This window comes from Scyliorhinus torazame, chromosome 3, assembly GCF_047496885.1.
Source record: "Scyliorhinus torazame isolate Kashiwa2021f chromosome 3, sScyTor2.1, whole genome shotgun sequence".
NCBI lineage: Eukaryota > Metazoa > Chordata > Chondrichthyes > Carcharhiniformes > Scyliorhinidae > Scyliorhinus > Scyliorhinus torazame.
Window position 1 is genome coordinate 110,471,107 of NC_092709.1, and position 19,070 is coordinate 110,490,176.

Below are 19,070 nucleotides of genomic sequence, written 5' to 3' on the forward strand. Positions count from 1 at the left end.
TGTCAAATGGAATATAATGTTGACAAATGTGAGGTCATCCATTTTGGTAGGAATAACAACAAAAGGTATTTTTATCTAAATGATAAAATATTAAAACATGCTGCTGTGCAAAGGGACCTTGGTGTCCTGGTGCATGAGTCGCAAAAAGTTGGTTTACAGGTGCAAGAGGTGATTAAGAAGGCGAATAGAGTTTTGTCCTTCATTGCTAGAGGGATGGAGTTTAAGACTAGGGATGTTATACTGCAACTGTTTAAGGTGTTAGTGAGGCCACACCTGGAGTATTGTGTTCAGTTTTGGTCTCCTTACCTGAGAAAGAATGTACTGGCGCTAGAGGGTGTGCAGAGGAGATTCACAAGGTCAATCCCAGAACTGAAGAGGTTGGATTACGAGGAGAGGTCGAGTAGACTGGGACTCTACTCGTTGGGATTTCGAAGTATGCGGGGGATCTTATAGAAACATATAAAATTATGAAGGGAATAGATAGGATAGATGCGGGGAGGTTGTTTCCACTGGTAGGTGAAAGCAGAACTAGGAGGCATAGCCTCTAAATAAGGGGAAGTAGATTTAGGACTGAGCTCAGGAGGAACTTCTTCACCCAAAGGGTTGTGAATCTATGGAATTCCCTGCCCAGTGAAGCAGCTGAGGCTCCTTCATTGAATGTTTTCAAGATAAAGATAGTTTTTTGAAGAATAAAGGAATACAGGGTTATGGTGCTCGGGCGGGAAAGTGAAGCTGTGTCCACAAAAGATCAGCCATGATCTCATTGAATGGCGGAGCAGGCTCGAAGGGCCAGATGGCCTACTCCTGCTCCTGGTTCTTATGTTATGTAATCACTCCTTTCAGGTTGGCAATGCAAATATTTAATTAGTTCATGAAGAGAAGCATAATGTAAATTGCCAGAGAAATGGAGCGTCCTGACTTTCTGATTAAGGAAAGTGATTCATCTTCACAAGTGGTGCGTGCAACGGAGAATGATTTGGATTTGATCCAACCACTGTTGGATCTGACCATAAGTGAGAGCATTGATTGGATGATTAGCATTCCAGTTTTGCAGATAATCAAGAGGAACAAGGATCACAATGCAGTCAAGTTCATTTTAGGAGAATCAAAAGTAAAAACCTGATCCACACCAATTGTCTGTCAAGTTTTTTTTTTAAATTGCAATTCCTTCAAAAAATTATGCTCAAAGGTTCGTTAGAGTAAAAGTACCCATTGACACTGCTCTCCTGGGGGCAAATCACTGTCCCCAAGTTTGTTTATACATGTAAACATGTACTGTGTTCCATAAACACAACTTTTGCAACAAATAAGCACATGCTGTGTTCAGAACATTAGATCCTGTATGTACTGTTCTTCGGATGTGTGTTGCAGTAGACCAGGGTTGGTATCCAACAGCTACCAGGCTGCTTGAGGTTCTTTTTGCTGCTGAAATGCAGTGCTTGAAGGTTATTGCAACCCATTATGCCCTATATTTCAAGATTTAAGCTCTCTCAAATTATTGATGAGCAGTAGAGAACTATAGAGAATTGCTTTTGGAAATCAACCTGTTCTGAACTAATGCGCACCCCTTAATAGATTTTACCATTTGATTTATTATGAGTGTATTAGCATTTAGTCATCTTATTTGTAAAGTTTACTGGCTTTGTGTTGAGACAGAGCATTGTTACTACTTTAATTTGTTTCACTTTAACTCAAAACCACCATTACAGACAAGTCTAAAGTGACTTTTTGAGGAGAAAGAAAAGTTCTGCATATGTATTATATATATTTCCTTTCAAGGACACAGCATACCTCGAACGCTTTACAGTCAATTAAGTACTTTTGAAGTGCAATCACTGTTGTAATGTAGGCAATATTAGTTACTCTTGGTGTCAATATATTAATATTAGCATTTAAACTGCTTGACATTTTACTCCAGAATGTTACAGTCACACTATCAAGTGGACTGGTTGGTAGAACTAAATATCTTGCCCCCCCCTCTGGTCCTTGATTAGTTTGAGGGAAGCAGTAATTTTAGTGGGCCCGTATTGGCTCAGGCAGCTCTGACTTGTTGGCTATTTTGCGATTGCTATTCATCTTGTCTTGGAATATTAGATTAAGTTAGACTTTCTTAGATTAGAGCTAAGTTGTGCCTGTGTCAGAATTATTACTTAGCGGACCATTGAAACTTTTGTAGAGGATAAGCTGCTCATTAAAAACCAGTACAGCATTGTTTTAATTTACCAACAAGGGGCTGGTTTAGCACAGTGGGCTAAATAGCTGGCTTGTAATGCAGAACAAGGTCAGTAGCGCGGATTCAATACCCGTACCGGCCTCCCCGAACAGGCGCCGGAATGTGGCGACTAGGGGCTTCTCACAGTAACTTCATTGAAGCCTACTTGTGACGATAAGCGATTATTAATTAATTATTATTAATTAAGTGCTGGCTGATTTAATTGTGTGCACTTTTGATGAATGAGGTAAGGAAAGCCAGGATTGGAGGAGAGGAAGGTCAGCACTGATCCTGAATGTTATCACTGATATTCAGCCAAGGGCAAAATATTGTATTTCTTTTTGTAAAAAGATTTTTGAGAGAATGCCTGATCCTTTCTTATCTGAATGTCAGGTTGGACTGAAACCTTTTTTTCTTTCTGAAATCGAAATGCATTTCTTTAATTTTTTTCATACTTATGATTACAAATTAGAGGTTATTTGTAATAGTTGGATGTGATGTGTGGCTGAGTAACCATGCTGACTTTTAAACGCCTTTTCCTAAGCATTTCACAGCATGTGTAAATACTGTATGTTGTAGGATATCAAAGTGCTTTCTAATAAAGCTATGGCTCGATACAATTCATTCACAAGAAACCAAACCGGAATTTGAATCTAGCTAATTTATACGAGTCGTCTTGCATTCCAGTGTCTAAAACCATGACTCTAGTTCCAACTTGTAGCGAAAAAATGGTTACGCTCACACTAAGTGCGAGGTTCATTTTTATAGCCGTGCATAGTACAGTGCTAATACATTGAGTTATTTAAATTTGGAGTGATTAGATAATTAATGTTGAACATGTTTTTTTTGTTTTAGTCTAACTTTCTACATTCTACTTATTTTCTCTTAGATCCAGAAGAAAAATAATTGAACACATTCCAGCACAGGACTTAAGACTCTTTTTGCCCATGGATTTCTTTTAAAGCTGTACTTGATAAAATCTTGATAAAAGTACATAACGGAATTTCATATCTTGAGACTGGATTTGGTGCATAAAACGGTACTTTTAAAAATCACTTGTTCAGAACTACTCTTATACCCAATAGTGTCACTGCTATTGACTTCAAAAACTGATCAAGATGACAATGGCAAGCTTGTTCTCGTTCACCAGCCCAGCTGTGAAACGCCTGCTAGGCTGGAAGCAAGGAGACGAGGAAGAAAAGTGGGCAGAAAAAGCTGTTGATGCACTAGTGAAAAAACTCAAGAAGAAAAAGGGGGCAATGGAGGAGTTGGAGAAGGCATTAAGCAGTCCAGGTCAGCCTAGTAATTGTGTCACTATTCCCCGCTCTCTAGATGGTCGCCTTCAGGTATCTCATCGGAAAGGCCTACCGCATGTAATATACTGTCGTGTGTGGCGATGGCCAGATCTTCAAAGTCACCATGAACTGAAACCACTAGAGTGTTGTGAATTTCCATTTGGCTCAAAGCAGAAAGAGGTCTGCATTAATCCATACCACTACAAACGAGTAGAAAGTCCTGGTAGGTATCTTTGTCAATCCTTATGTATGGTAGACAAAATAGTAATTGCTGAAAGCATATGATGAAGGCAAAATGTGTGCAAAACAGATAAACTTTTCTCTCCGTTGGCAATAAGCACCAAAGCTGAAATCTGCATTCCGGTTGTTACTGTTTTGCAAGATTTTGGTGTATACCTACTTGAGATAATTAAAAGATTTTTTATTATTAGAGCAGATACTTGGATTGCAACTCGTAATGTGCACTTAAGCTTAAAAGGGAAGCAGAGGTGAAATTATATTAATATTAAATACTACCGGGGATCAGTTTCCTGTTTGTTTGCTTTCATTTTGGAGGAAGCACTGTGGAAGCCCTGAAATAAAGCCTTTTTTGCAGGGTTCCAAGGCACAACTGCTTGAGTACTATCAAAGAACCATAGAATTTACAGTGCAGAAGGAGGCCATTCAGCCCAGCGAGTTCACACCGGCCGGTAGAAAGCGCACCCTACTTAGGCAACACATCCACTCTATCCCCATAACCCAGTAATGCTACCTAGTCTTTTGGACTCTTGAGGGCAATTTAGCATGGCCAATCCACCTAACCTGCGCAAATTTGGACTGTGGGAGGAAGACACGGGAGAAAGTGAAAACTCCACACAGACAATCCCCCGAGGCTAGAATTGATTCTGGGTCCCTGGAGCTCTGAGGTAGCAGTACTAACCACTGTGCCACCGTATCGCCCTATGTCTAGTTTTAGACTCCTTGTATAGGTGGGATAGAATCAGAATCTCTCAATACCACAATGCAGAAGAGGCCCTTCGGCCCATTGAGCCTGCACCGACGCATGAAGGCCCTGACCTGCCCCCCTAAGCCCACTTGCCAGTACTTGACCATAGCCTTGAATGTTATGGTATGCCAAGTACTCATCCAGGTACTTTTTAAAGAATGTGAGGCATCCCGTCTCTGCCACCCTCCCAGGCAGTGCATTCCAGACAGTCACCACTTTCTGAGAAAAAGGTTTTCCTGAAATCCCCTCTAAATCTCCCACCCCTCACTTTGAACTTTTATCCCCTCGCAACTGACCCTTCAACTAAGAGGAACAGCTGCTCCCTGTCCATGCCCTTCATAATCTTGTACACCTCAATCAGGTCACCCCTCAGTCTTCTCTACTCCAGAGAAAACAACCCAAGCCTATCCTACCTCTCTTTACAACTTAAATATTCCATCCCAGGCAACATTCTGGTGAATCGTCTCTGCACCCCCCCGGTGCAATTACGTCCTTCCTGTAATATGGCGGCCAGAATTACACACTGTACTCCAGCTGTGGCCTCACCAAAGTTCTACACAGCTCCATCTTGACCTTCCTGCTTTTGTAATCTATGCCCCGACTGATAAAAGCGAGTGTCCCATATGCCTTTTTCACCACCCTATTAAACTGCCTGTCTGTCTTCAGAGATCTATGGACCAAGGTCTCTTTGGTCTTTGGAACTTCCCAGTGTCAGACCTTTCTTGACTAGGGGCTTTTCACAGTAACTTCATACTTGTGACAACTGCTCTACCCTCTACCCTCGTCTACACATTTGGTTATATGTTAGGCTTGACCTCCTTCTGAAAGAGCCATGCTGACTATCCCTGATCAAACCTTGTCTCTCCAAGTGGAGATAGGTTCTCTCCTTCAGAATCTTCTCCACTAGTTTCCCAACCACTGATGTGAGACTCACTGGTCTGTAGTTCTCTGGCTTGTCTCTACAACCTTTCTTAAATAGTGGGACCACATTAGCTGTTCTCCAGTCCTCTAACACCTGTGTGGCCAGAGAGGAATTGAAAATTTGTGTCAGAGCTCCGGCACACTTCTCCCTCACCTCCCATAGCAGTCTGATATACACTCGATTGGAGGCAGTTCAGAGAAGATTGGTTGCTGGGGGAAGAGGCTGCCTTAAGTGGAAAGGTTGAGCAGGTTGGGCCTATACTCAGTGGAGTTTAAAAAAAAAGAGAGGCGATCTTATTGAAACATGTAAGATTTTGATGGGTTAGATGGTGGGAGGATGTTTCCTCTTGTGAGAGACTAGAACCGGGAACGCAACTTAAAAATAATCTTTATTGTCACAAGTAGGCTTACATCAACACTGCAATGGAGTTACTGTGAAAAACCCATCGTCGCCATATTCCGGCGCCTGTTCGGGTACACAGGGAGAATTCAAAATATCCAATTCACCTAACAGCATGTCCTTCGGGACTTATGGGAGGAAACCGGAGCACCCGGAGGAAACCCACACTGACACAGGGCAAACGTGCAGACTCCACACAGACAGTGACCCAAGCGGGAATCGAACCTGGGACCCTGGAGCAGTGAAGCAACAGTGCTCCCCACTGTGCTGATGGAGATGAGGATTTTTTTCTGTTAGTCTGTAGAATTCTCTACCCCAGAGTATAATGAAGGAGTGTCAGGGAATATATTCAAAGCTGAGTTAAATAGATTTTTGATTGACATGGGAGTCAAGAGGGACAGGCAGGAAAGAGTATTTGGCCTTATTGAATGGTAGAGCAGGTTTGAGGAGCCAAATATTTTATCAGTCCTTTTTCTTGTGTGCTTGCAAGTTAAGATGGACAAATGAAAGAACTTCTATTTACACACTTTTTGTAATGCAAAATAAGATGTAACAAACCACCCATGTTTTCCCAATTTTAAATTGTAAACCCAGTTTAAAAATTAACATTAGAGTTACTTAAATGGCTAAGATAGATTTGTTACACTTTGGATCCACTCCCAACTTGCTACCTGTGCTCATCAAATGAGAGAGTTTCCATTGTCGGGTTGTATTTCCTATGAAGCATAGCTTAATTTTTGTGAGAATGGGGTGTAGTATGCCTCAGGGATACTCAGTTCAATCACGGATTTATATTGGAAATAATATGGGAGATGTTTTTTTTAAGAAAGTATTTAATGTCCTACTGAAATTGTTTATACTGCTAAGAGGCAAGAGATCTACTTGGCAAAAAAAAAAGCCACGGATGACCAAGAGGCAATATAAAAGTGGTGAATGTAATAAATGCAAAGCAGAGCAAAGGGTGACAAACAGATGGTAAGAGCTGCAGAGATGTATGAAACAAATCTTAACAAGGGATGTCAAAGTAAACATTTAAAAAAAATTATTCGGAACAAAGATATGCGTTGAAAGCTGATTTGTCAATGAATATAAAGAATAATTACTTTACGTCAGTATTTACAGTGGAGGAACAGGTCAATTGAAAATCCCAAGGAAATTAATATTAGGGCAGGAACTCATCAGAATTAACATAATCGACTTCCGGTGGCGTTCGTTATCGGAGGGATCGCAGCAAAAAGGCTCCCGCAGGTCTACGAAGTCGGGGCTTTTTCAGGGGGTCTCCGTAAAAAAGAAATTAAAATCCCGAAATTGGGAGCAGGAAAACTGGAGCGCAGGGGGCGACGAGCGGCGGCCTGGACCAAGCAGCAGGGACCGACCCCCGGCGGCGGCGACCACGAGGCAGGAACAAAGAGGGACTCCCGACCAGAAGCCCGTCTCTCTCTCTCTCTCTCTCTCTCTCTCTCTCTCTCTCTCTCTCTCTCTCTCTCTCTCTCTCTCTCTCTCTCTCTCTCTCTCTCTCGACCCTGGGTGAGTGAGGGAAAAGAAAGGAAAAAAGAACTTTTGGAAAAACAAAACTTTTAAAGAGAGGTGTGGGGGAAAAAAAGAAGTTCTTTTTGCATTTTTTTTCCCTCTCCTGAAAAGAATTTTATAAAAGAGGAAAAATAAAGTGGTAAAGGAGAGAAGGGAGGGGAAAAGAAAAAGGGAAGAAACAAACAAAAAAAGGGGGGGGGGAAAGGAAAAAAAGAAGGAAGGGGAGGAAAAAAAATGCCAGAAGGGAGCCAAAGCAGAGGGAGAAGGGGCACCAAAGTCAGACTGGGCAATGGGCGAGCCAATTCAGACGAGCTAATCAGCGCACGAAGCGGCGGAACGGAAGTATCGCTGCATCAAAAAGAGCTGGGCAGACAGGTGCATTCTCCTCCCGGGCCAGCGGGGAACTGGAACTGGAAGGCCGCCTTTGCCGAGGCGCTGAGGGAACATCAGGTAAACAGGGCAGACAGCAATGGCCAAGGCCCTGACGGAGGTGCAGCATGCCCTGGGCAGAGCAGAGGAGAAACTGGAGGCCCAAGGGGAGAAGCTGGATGCCCAAGAGGCGACCATTAAGGAGCTGGAGAAAGCAGCGACTGACATGAGCGACCGGATCATGGCCCTGGAGAGGGAGGTGGCAAGACTGGGCACAACACAGGGGAGCCTGAAGGGCAGAGTGGACAACCAGGAAAAATCGCTCGAGAAGGCAAAATGTCAGGATAGTGGGCCTACCAGAGGGGATCGAGGGTAGAAACCCCACGACATACGTGGCCGAGATGCTGGGCAACTTGGTGGTGAGGGAAACCTTTCCCAAACCACCAGAAATGGACAGAGCACACCGGTCGCTGCGCCTGAAGCCCAAAGCAGGGGACCACCCGAGAGCAGTTATAGCTAAACTGCACCGGTACCAAACAGGGAAACAATCCTGCACTGGGCCAGGAAAAACAGAACCTGCAAATGAGAAGGACACTCCATTAGAATTTACGAGGACATTGGGGCAGACCTAGCCAGGAGACGGGCAAAACTCTGGGTCACATACCAAGAAAGAGAATACTTCTTTACAGCCCCCGCCGAAGCAAACAAGTTTGTCGAGGAACACGGGCTAGAAAACCAGCAGCGAGGGTAGAAACGAGGGGCTCCTGGCAAGGGGCAACAACACGCCGACGGGGGGGCGGGGAGGGGGGAGGCAACACCAGTGTCCCCCGTCCCCGTCCCCCCCCGCCACAGTGAGCGCACCCTGAACAAAGAGCAAACCACTGCCCGAGGGACCGCTTCAGGTGAGAGACCAGGCCCCAGCACGAGGGAACAAGAGTAGCAGAGATGGGAGAGCAAGCAAGAGGAGTGCAGGGTAGGATACATATAGAACATATAGAACATAGAAAACACAGCACAGAACAGGCCCTTCGGCCCACGATGTTGTGCCGAACCTTTGTCCTAGATTAATCATAGATTATCATTGAATTTACAGTGCAGAAGGAGGCCATTCGGCCCCTTGAGTCTGCACCAGCTCTTGGAAAGAGCACCCTACCCAAACTCAACACCTCCACCCACCACCAAGGGCAATTTGGACATTAAGGGCAATTCATCATTGGCCAATTCACCTAACCCGCACATCTTTGGACTGTGGGAGGAAACCGGAGCACCCGGAGGAAACCCACGCAGACACTGGGAGGACGTGCAGACTCCGCACAGACAATGACCCAAGCTGGAATCGAACCTGGGACCATGGATCTGTGAAGCAATTGTGCTATCCACAATGCTACCGTGCTGCCCTTAAGAACAAATAAATCTACACTATATCATTTTCCCGTAATCCATGTACCTATCCAACAGCTGCTTGAAGGTCCCTAATGTTTCCGACTCAACTACTTCCACAGGCAGTGCATTCCATGCCCCCACTACTCTCTGGGTAAAGAACCTACCTCTGATATCCCTCCTATATCTTCCACCTTTCACCTTAAATTTATGTCCCCTTGTAATGGTATGTTCCACCTGGGGAAAAAGTCTCTGACTGTCTACTCTATCTATTCCCCTGATCATCTTATAAACCTCTATCAAGTCGCCCCTCATCCTTCTCCGCTCTAATGAGAAAAGGCCTAGCACCCTCAACCTTTCCTCGTAAGACCTACTCTCCATTCCAGGCAACATCCTGGTAAATCTTCTTTGCACCTTTTCCAGAGCTTCCACATCCTTCCTAAAATGAGGCGACCAGAACTGTACACAGTACTCCAAATGTGGCCTCAGCAAGGTTCTGTACAGCTGCATCATTACCTCATGGCTCTTAAATTCAATCCCTCTGTTAATGAACGCGAGCACACCATAGGCCTTCTTCACAGCTCTATCCACTTGAGTGGCAACTTTCAAAGATGTATGAACATAGACCCCAAGGTCTCTCTGCTCCTCCACAATGCCAAGAACTCTACCGTTAACCCTGTATTCCGCATTCATATTTGTCCTTCCAAAATGGACAACCTCACACTTTTCAGGGTTAAACTCCATCTGCCACTTCTCAGCCCAGCTCTGCATCCTATCTATGTCTCTTTGCAGCCGACAACAGCCCTCCTTACTATCCACAACTCCACCAATCTTCGTATCGTCTGCAAATTTACTGACCCACCCTTCAACTCCCTCATCCAAGTCATTAATGAAAATCACAAACAGCAGAGGACCCAGAACTGATCCCTGCGGTACACCACTGGTAACTGGGATCCAGGCTGAATATTTGCCATCCACCACCACTCTCTGACTTCGATCGGTTAGCCAGTTCGTTATCCAACTGGCCAAATTTCCCACTATCCCATGCCTCCTTACTTTGTGCAGAAGCCTACCATGGGGAACTTTAGGATAGGGGAAGAGCGGGCAGAAAACCACAGAGGTCGGGCAGTGGAGAAGCGAGACAGTAACTCCCGAGAGGCGGGCCACCGCACGAGCAGGAAAGCTAGCGCCGGGGGCATGCAACAAAACAGGGCCGCAGCGTGCCCCCAACAGGGGGGAAGGCGCCAGGCAGGGTGGGGGACGACGACCACTCTACAGAGGTGGGAGAGCAAACGGGGATAGGAACAGGGGAAAGAGGGACAAAGGAGGGGTATACGGGAGAGGGGGAGAAAGGGAGAGACGGGGTGGGGGGGGGGGGGGGACGGACGACGGCACAGGGAGGGAGAGACCGGGGAGGGGGGGACACAGGGAAGGAGGGACAAACAAGGCTAGAAAAGGAATAGGGCTACAATGTGCCACAACCAGGGGCTCGAAACAAGGAATCGCTGCAAGCACCCACCCAGTACGGTCTTTGGGCGAAGGGAGACCCCAGAGTGCAGGGGACTACCCGCGTGGGGGACGCACAGTGGGCGACCATGTTGGGTGCCCCCGGGACAAAGGGAAACCCCGGAGCGCAGGGACCCAACCGCATGGAGAGAGCAGTGACAGCGGCCATCCTGGATGGCCCCCTAACAAAGGGGAACCCCGGAGGTCAGGGCCGTGTCCACCAGGTAAATATGGTTAATCCCACAGGAGCGAGGGGACCAGAGGCCCCCCACCAGGATAGTCACCTGGAACGTAAGGGGACTCAACGGCCCAGTGAAGAGATCCAGAGTCCTCACCCACCTAAGAAATATGAGGGCCGAGACAAGAGACACACCTGAGAGAGCAGGACCGACTGCGGGTAAGAAAGGGCTGGGTGGGACAAACCTACCATTCCTGCTATGGGACAAGGGCCAGGGGGGTGGTGATACTGATCGGCAAGAGGGCGATGTTTAGGGCGACAAAGACGGTTATGGATCTGGGGGGATGGTACGTCATGGTCAGCAAGGCCCTGGATGGGGCACCGGTAGTACAAGTTAACGTGTACGCACCCAACTGGGACGACACAAGCTTCATCAAGAAGACCATGGCAGAAATCCCTGACATAGCGACGCATTGACTAATCATAGGGGGGACTTCAACTGTGTACAGGATCCAAAGACCGACAGATCAAACCCCAAAATGGGGAAAACCTCAAGCATGGCAAGGGAACTCAGTCACTTTATGGAGCAGATGGGAGCGGTGGACCGCTGGAGGTTCACCCACCCAGAGGAGAAGGAATTCTTCTTCTCCCCAGTACACAACGTATACACCAGAATTGACTTCTTTGTGGTGGGGAAAACGGTGCTTCCGGGGATAGACAAAGTGGAATACTCCCCAATTGTGATATCAGACCACGCTCTACACTACATGGACGTGAGGCTGGAGACGGGCAGGGCCCAACGCCCCACATGGAGGTTGGACGTTGCCCTACTAGCTGACCAGGCCTTCAACGAAAGGATATCGCGGGCCATGGCAGAGTACACAGAGAACAACCAGAACGGGGAGGTCTCACCCTCCACGTTCTGGGAAGCGCTAAAGGCCGTACTAAGAGGGGAAATCATTGCTTTCAAAGCGCGAAGAGATAGGGAGGAAAGGGCGGCGAGGCAGCAGCTGGTCAATTCTACACTGGAGGTAGCCCGTAAATACTCCGAGGCCCCGACCGTAGAGCTCCTAGCGGACAGGAAAGAGCTACAAAGGAACTTTGACCTCTCCACCAGGAAAGCAGTGCACCAACTCCGCCAGGCAGGTAGGACCCTATACGAACACGGAGACAAAGCCAGCTGCCTGTTGGCACACCAGCTGAGAAAGCAGGCAGCCACCAGAGAAATTACACAAATCAGGGATACCAGAGGCACATTAGAAACAGAACCAGAAAAGATCAACAAAACCTTCAAGGCCTTCTACCAAGGGCTGTACACCTCAGAACCCCCAATGGGGGAGTCTGGGATGGAACGGTTCCTTGATGGACTGGACATTGCAGTCGTGGGGGAGGGCAGAAAACGGGGCTTGGAAGCACCACTAGCACTGGGAGAGATCATGGACAGCATTAGCTCCATGCAGGCGGGGAAGGCGCCGGGACCTGACTGGTTCCCGGCGAACTTCTACAAAAAATTTGCGACAGCACTGGCCCCGCACCTGCGGGAGATGTTGACAGACTCGCTAGCGAGGGGCACACTGCCACCCACTCTAGAACAGGCCTCAATCTCACTGATACCTAAGAAAGTCAAAGACCCAACGGAATGTGGGTCATACATACCCATCTCACTGCTGAATGCGGATGCCAAAATACTGGCCAAAAGGCTAGAAGACTGTGTACCTGAGGTGGTCACAGAGGACCAGACGGGCTTTGTCACAGCTTACCTTGAATATCAGGCACCTGCTGAACGTGATAATGACCCCCTCTGGGGGAGAACACCAGAGGTGATCGTCTCCCTAGACGCAGAAAAGGCCTTCGACAGAGTCAAATGGAAATACCTCATAGAGGTACTGGAGCGGTTCGGGCTTGGAACAGAGTTCACCTCCTGGGTAAAGCTCCTATACAACGCTCCCATGGCGGGCGTACGACCAACAATACCAACTCCCGATACTTCCAGCTGCACAGAGGCACCAGACAAGGATGCCCACTGTCCCCGCACCTGTTCACTCTAGCGATCGAACCACTAGCAATCGCACTCAGAGCAGCAAAAAGCTGGAGGGGGATCCGAAGGGGAGGCAGAGAGCACAGAGTCTTACTCTATGCAGATGAACTGCTCCTCTACATTTCGGACCCACAGAGCAGCCTGGACAGAATTATCGCACTCCTGAAAGAGTTTGGCGCCTTCTCAGGCTACAAACTCGACATGAGCAAAAGCGAGATCTTCCCAGTACACCCACAAGTAGGGGGTGGGGCAGCACTAATGGGACTGCTGTTTAAACAAGCCCGACACAAATTCCGCTACCTGGGGATCCAAATAGCCCATGACTGGAAAGGGATCCACAAATGGAACCTCACCAGCCTGACGGAGGAAGTAAAAATGGACCTGCAAAGATGGAACACGCCCACTCTCCCTCGCGGGGAGAGTCCAGACGATCAAAATGAACGTTCCGTCCAGGTACCTCTTCCTACTTAGATCCCTTCCGATCTACATTCCCAAGGCCTTTTTCAAAGCGCTGGATAAACTAATCATGGCGTTCGTATGGGGGGCGAAGAATGCTAGGATCCTAAAGAAGGTCCTGCAAAAAACAAAATCCGGGGGGGGGGGGGGGGCTAGCCCTCCCAAACCTAAAATTCTACCACTGGGCGGCGACGGCCGAGCGAATGAGGATCAAGGATCCAGAAGCCGAGTGGGTGCGCGTGGAAGAGGTCTCCTGCACGGAACCTCCCTCCGGGGCCCTCGCCACGGCAGCACTCCCATCCCCACCCAAAAAACACTCCAGCAGCCCGGTGGTGATAGCCACCCTCCAATCCTGGAACCAACGACGGCAGCAATTTGGCCTGACCAAAATGTCGGACAAAGCTCCCATCTGCAACAACCATAGGTTCACACCAGCACTGACTGACCCCACCTTCAAAAGGTGGGGACAGGACGGAGGAACACTGACAGTCAGGGACCTATACACGGACGGCAGGATCGCAACACTGGGCGAACTGACAGAGAAATTCCAGCTAGCCAGGGGGAAAGAGCTAAGGTATCTACAGCTCAAAAACTTCCTACGAAAGGAGAGGAGGACATACCCACAACCGCCACAACAGACACTACTGGAAGAATTACTGGACGCAAGCATACTAGATAAAGGAAACTGTAGTGACATGTATGACCGACTGATAGAAGGGGCCAACACCATACTGGACGCAACAAGAAAGAAATGGGAGGAGGACCTGGGGATTGAGATAGGGTGGGGACTCTGAAGCGAAGCACTGCATAGGGTCAACTCCACCTCCATGTGCGCAAGGCTCAGCCTGACGCAGATAAAAGGGGTACATAGAGCCCACTGAACAAGGACCCGTATGAGTAGGTTCTTCCCGGAGTTGGAGGATAGATGTGAACGGTACCAAGGAGGCCCGGCCAACCACGCCCACATGTTCTGGTCTTGCCCCAGACTTGCAGGGTACTGGACAGCCTTCTTCGAGGCCAAGTGGTGGGGATGAGGATGGAGCCATACCCGAAAGTGGCGGTCTTCGGGGGTTCGGACCAGCGAGATCTATTCCTGTGGAGGAGGGCGGACGCCCTTGCCTTTGCCTCCCTGATTGCCCGCCGTAGCATCCTGTTCGGCTGGCGGTCAGCAGCACCACCCAAAGCTGCAGACTGGCTGTCCGGCCACTCGGAATCTCTCCAAATGGAGAAAATCAAATTCGCCATCCGAGGGTCAGACGACGGCTTCCACAGAACGTGGGAGCCATTCACCCAATTGTTCCGGGACCTGTTTGTGGCCAACGAACAAGCGGAAGAATAGCCAGGTAGCCAAGAATCAGAGGAAAGTCGCCAAAGCATGAGAGGGAGAGATAGACCGGGAGGGCGACGGACGGACAGCTAAACCTAAGAGGAAAGAAAGGGCGACTCACGGGGGGGGGGGGGGGGGGGGATGGGGGATGGAGAGAGGAAACAAGAGAGGAGAACCAGGGAGGTGGGTGGTGGGGGGGGGGGGGGGGGGCAGGGAAATGAGCCGGAAGGAAGGCACAGGATACAGTAACAAACTTGGCATCTCCAGGAGCAGGGTACGAGGAGAATAAAGACGGGAGGACGGCAGAAGCGGAGGTGAGCGCGAGAGGGCAGCGAGATCCGTCCAGGAGAAGCAAGCGGCAACACCAACACCAAACCCATTCGCGTATTACCCACTAATAGTTTCTCCGGCACCCAAATGTATATTTACCTCCCCAGTCTTTTCCTCCCCCCACCTCTCGCCCACCAACAGTCACCCACTTATGTGTTGTAAATAATTTTGCCAGGTGTACAGAGTTGCTGCTGTTGAGCTGGTGCACAATACCCTACCAGTTGTTCTATTTTATTTTTTTATTGTATTTTTTTATTATTTATTATTTTCTTTTCTTTGGTATGTTGGGGTGTGACCTTCTCTTATATATATATATATATATATATATATATATATATATTTATATATTTATATATATGTGTATATATATGTCTCTTATCCTGTGTACATACCGGAAATATACTTTGTTCAAAAACCCAATTAAAAACATTTATATTAAAAAAAGAATTAACATAATCAAAATAACAAATCTCCAGGACAAGATTGTTTCCATCAAAATATGCAAGAACTTTACAATTGCAGACTATTTCCCAAAGTTCTCTCGATTTGGAAACTAGATTTTTAGATTGGAAAGTTGAACATGTCACACCACTATTCAAGAAAGGAGCAAGGGGAAAACCAGAGAGGTTTCCCTTAAAACTGTCCCTTAGTGTCCAAAATGTTAGATGGGGCGGGATAGTGGGCCTGGGTGGGTGCTCTTTTGGAGAGTGCAGACTCGATGGGCCAAATGGCCTGCATTGTAGGTATACTATGATTCTATGATTTCTGTCTCAAGAAAGGAAGTCTAGCACCCTGCATCTTTCCACTCTGTATATCAATGTCCTTCCTGCATTAGTTTTGCCTGCTGTATTAGTGATGGGCCTACTGTGATCGTTGATGCTGTTGTGAGACAGTTTGTTAAACATTGAGAATGGGAGTGCATTAATGTGTATGGTGTGTGGTGAGAGAGGCCAAGAAATAACAAAGTGGAAAAGAGGTGCCGACAATTGAGATTCTCAGCTGCAGTAGATATAGGGCAGAATTCACCGCCGTCGGGGTTCTCTGTTTTGCCGGCAGCCCGGGGGATTTCCTGACGGCATGGGACTGCCCCACAATGAGAAGCCCTATTGAGCAGCCGGCGAAACGGAGAATCCCGACGGCATGCCGCACCAGAAATATGGTGCGGCGGGTCGGAGAAACCCGTCCATAGAGTGCGGAAGCAGCAAGAGGTATATTAATGTATGCTGCTGTAATTGAAGGAGCGAGATGGTAAGCGGCTGTGGGAAGACTTGGTGCTGGGTTTATTGTGATGGGTTTCAATATGGGAGTCTTGTAAAGCAGTTCTGGCCAAGTAACTAAAGTTCTTTCCATATTTTTAGAATAATCTTTATTGTCACAAGTAGGCTTACAATAGCACTGCAAAGAAGTTGCTGTGAAAAGCCTTTACTCACCACATTCCGGCGCCTGTTCGGGTACATAGAGGGAGAATTCAGAATGTCCAAATTACCTAATAGCGCGTCTTTCGGGACTTGTGGGAGTAAACCAGAGCACCCAGAGGACATCCACGCAGACACTGGGAGAACATGTAGACTCCCGCACAGACAGTAATCCAAACCGGGAATCGAACCTGGGACCCTGGCGCTGTGAAGCCATAATGCTAATCACTATGCTACCGTGCTGCCCGTTATTGCCAGATATTGGGTGTGAAACTCTTAACAGTAACGTAGTCAGTTACTGTTTTCTACTGTTACTCTGCTATCTGCCTAGAGATGAACAACATCCTCCTAGTCACCATTTGACTGGGAAAAGCAAGGCTCTAGTAATTGTAGCTCAGTAATTCAGCATTCACCAAATAAACCATCTCTTTTAAGTGGTGTAAATCACCTTTAGATTATAAGTGTTGCTGGATTCTTCTCGACTCATGATACATGAATACAAGCATGAGTAGTGCTGACAGCTCACCCATACCATGAAAGTGAGACATGTACTTCAAAATGGCACTTCCTCATTGCAGCAGGTTCTGGCAGGCATAGATGATGCATCACCATTTTCATACCAATTTTTGGCATAGGTTCATGCCTTTTTTTAAGACCAAAGATACCTTGGCTGAGCACATATTTGATGCTGAGGAAAGAAATATACACCGAAGCAATAAAAAAAAATGCTTGAAAAACTCAGCTGGCTTGGTGACTTTATGGAGACAGAAACAGCGTTAATGGATGGGATTTTCCACGCACCTCCATAGTGTGTTTTGCAGTGACTGAGTTGGCTCGCCATTGACCAGTGGTGGGATCAGGGATTTGCCGTCAGCAGGACCAAAAGATCCCGCTGGCGAGAATGGCCGGCCAATGTTTCGAGTCCAATACAAATGATTCTGGAATCGAGAAGTCGTATTGGACACGATGTTAGCTGGTTCTCTACAGATGCTGCCAGGCCTGTGTTTTTCCAACATTTTGTTTTTATTTCAGATCGGCAACACCTGCAGTACTTGTTTTTGTACGTAGAAACAAGTTTAATCAGCTACAAGCGCTTACTTCAAACTTTTTGATACTTTGGTTTCAAGGCAATTTGTTTCAAGTGAGTATTCTGATATTTAAAGTCTCTTTAAATATCTCAGAAATCTGTGAGGCCTCTTTGGACACTTAATGCTCCAGTGAGCCCATTTTGCTAGTTACTTGGACATAACGGTTCAAATAAATGAGCTTAAGATGGGTCGCAATCTTATGGCCATTGTGCCAAAAGAACTGTTTCATGCCAGTATTGGAACATTGCAAAGATAGTCTTAACAACTAACCAGTTGCCCAATGCGACAATTGTCTGCAAGTAATATAAATGAGGTGGATATAATCTGGATGATATTGTCTCTAACGTAGATACTACGTACTTCATTTCCTTTTGTACCCCTCTACCAAGCTCATAGACAAAATAATCCCTTTCTAATAATAGGTTTGTCATTGTGTAACTATGCATGTTACACTGCTTCGAACTCAAGCCAGAAAATGAAAGAAGGACAATAAGGAATTGGACACTTATGATTTCCATTAACAAATTATAATCTTGGCTTTGTTACAATTTAAATACAAGAACATAGCTGAGAAAGACTAAATTGCAAGGGGATTATTTTCAGTGAGCTGAGAAGAGATCTTGCCCAGGTTGATGGAAACCAAGATTAGCAGGTAAAGCGGTAAATGAGTAATGAGGGGCTTTCAAAGAGGCGATAGTTCAGGTACAGACAGCACACATTCCTATAAGAAAGAAAGGAAGGGCTTCCGAAGCCAGAGCCTCAAGAATGACAAAATTATAATGAAATCGTAAAAGGAGGCTTAATTTCAGTTTCATAAGAGCCAAAAATCAAGCAGAATAGAGTGCAAAGTAGAACTGAAAGAGTAAATAAAAAGGGCAAAGAATGTATTAGAAAAGAATAGTGGTTACATGAAAGGGACTGCTAAGTACTTTATAAATAGTAAATTGATACTTAGTCGTCAAATGGAAAGGTGAGGCTGATTAGGGACCAAAAAGATACTCTTGCGGGTGCTTTTTAAAATTATTTTGTGAAATTTGAGTTTCGCTGGCAGCACCAGCATTTATTACCCATCCCTAATTGCCCTAAGAAGGTGGTGGTGAGCTACTTTCATGAACCACTGCAGTTGATGTAGTGTAGGTACACTTACAGGGATGTTAAGAAGGGAGTTTCAGGATCTTGACCCAGCGATAGTGAAGGAACTCAGCAGAACAGTGCTAACAGTGTGAACAATGAAAACAGGATTGCTAATAAAACAGGTCTTGCTTACAGGTCAGACTCTTGCAGAATGAAAAATCCGCCAAAGCCCGCACAGGCTCAAAATCCTCAACAGACGTAGAGAAACAATTACATAGGAGAACAGTTTATAAGAACACTGTAATCCAAATGAACACACTAACACTTCTACCCCCTTAAATCCCAAACCGTCATTAAGACAGGAATACAACAAAAGTCTTAATTATAAGAAAGGCTGCCAGAAGCTTTGCGATTGCGTTGTGACCTCTGGAATACCACTGATGAATCAAGTAATGGTTGATCCTGAATCGTAAGGGAAGAGGTAGATTTAGAATCTGAAGATGAACATTCCTCTTCCACTCTCCCAACAGAGTCAACTGGTAAATCTGGAAACACAGGAACTATGT

The 19,070-nt window shown here is 46.6% G+C and overlaps 1 protein-coding gene across 6 annotated transcripts in view; it reads left to right on the forward strand.

Annotated features, from left to right (window-relative positions):
• Nucleotides 1-19,070, forward strand: part of smad1 (SMAD family member 1) — a 382,222-nt gene that overhangs the window by 238,202 nt on the left and 124,950 nt on the right. For all 6 annotated transcript variants that reach the window (XM_072496114.1, XM_072496119.1, XM_072496113.1 and 3 more), the window contains one exon: nt 3,102-3,730. In XM_072496114.1, coding sequence (XP_072352215.1) covers nt 3,331-3,730 — 400 coding nt within the window. In that variant the 5' untranslated portion in view covers nt 3,102-3,330. The remainder of the gene's footprint in view (nt 1-3,101; nt 3,731-19,070) is intronic.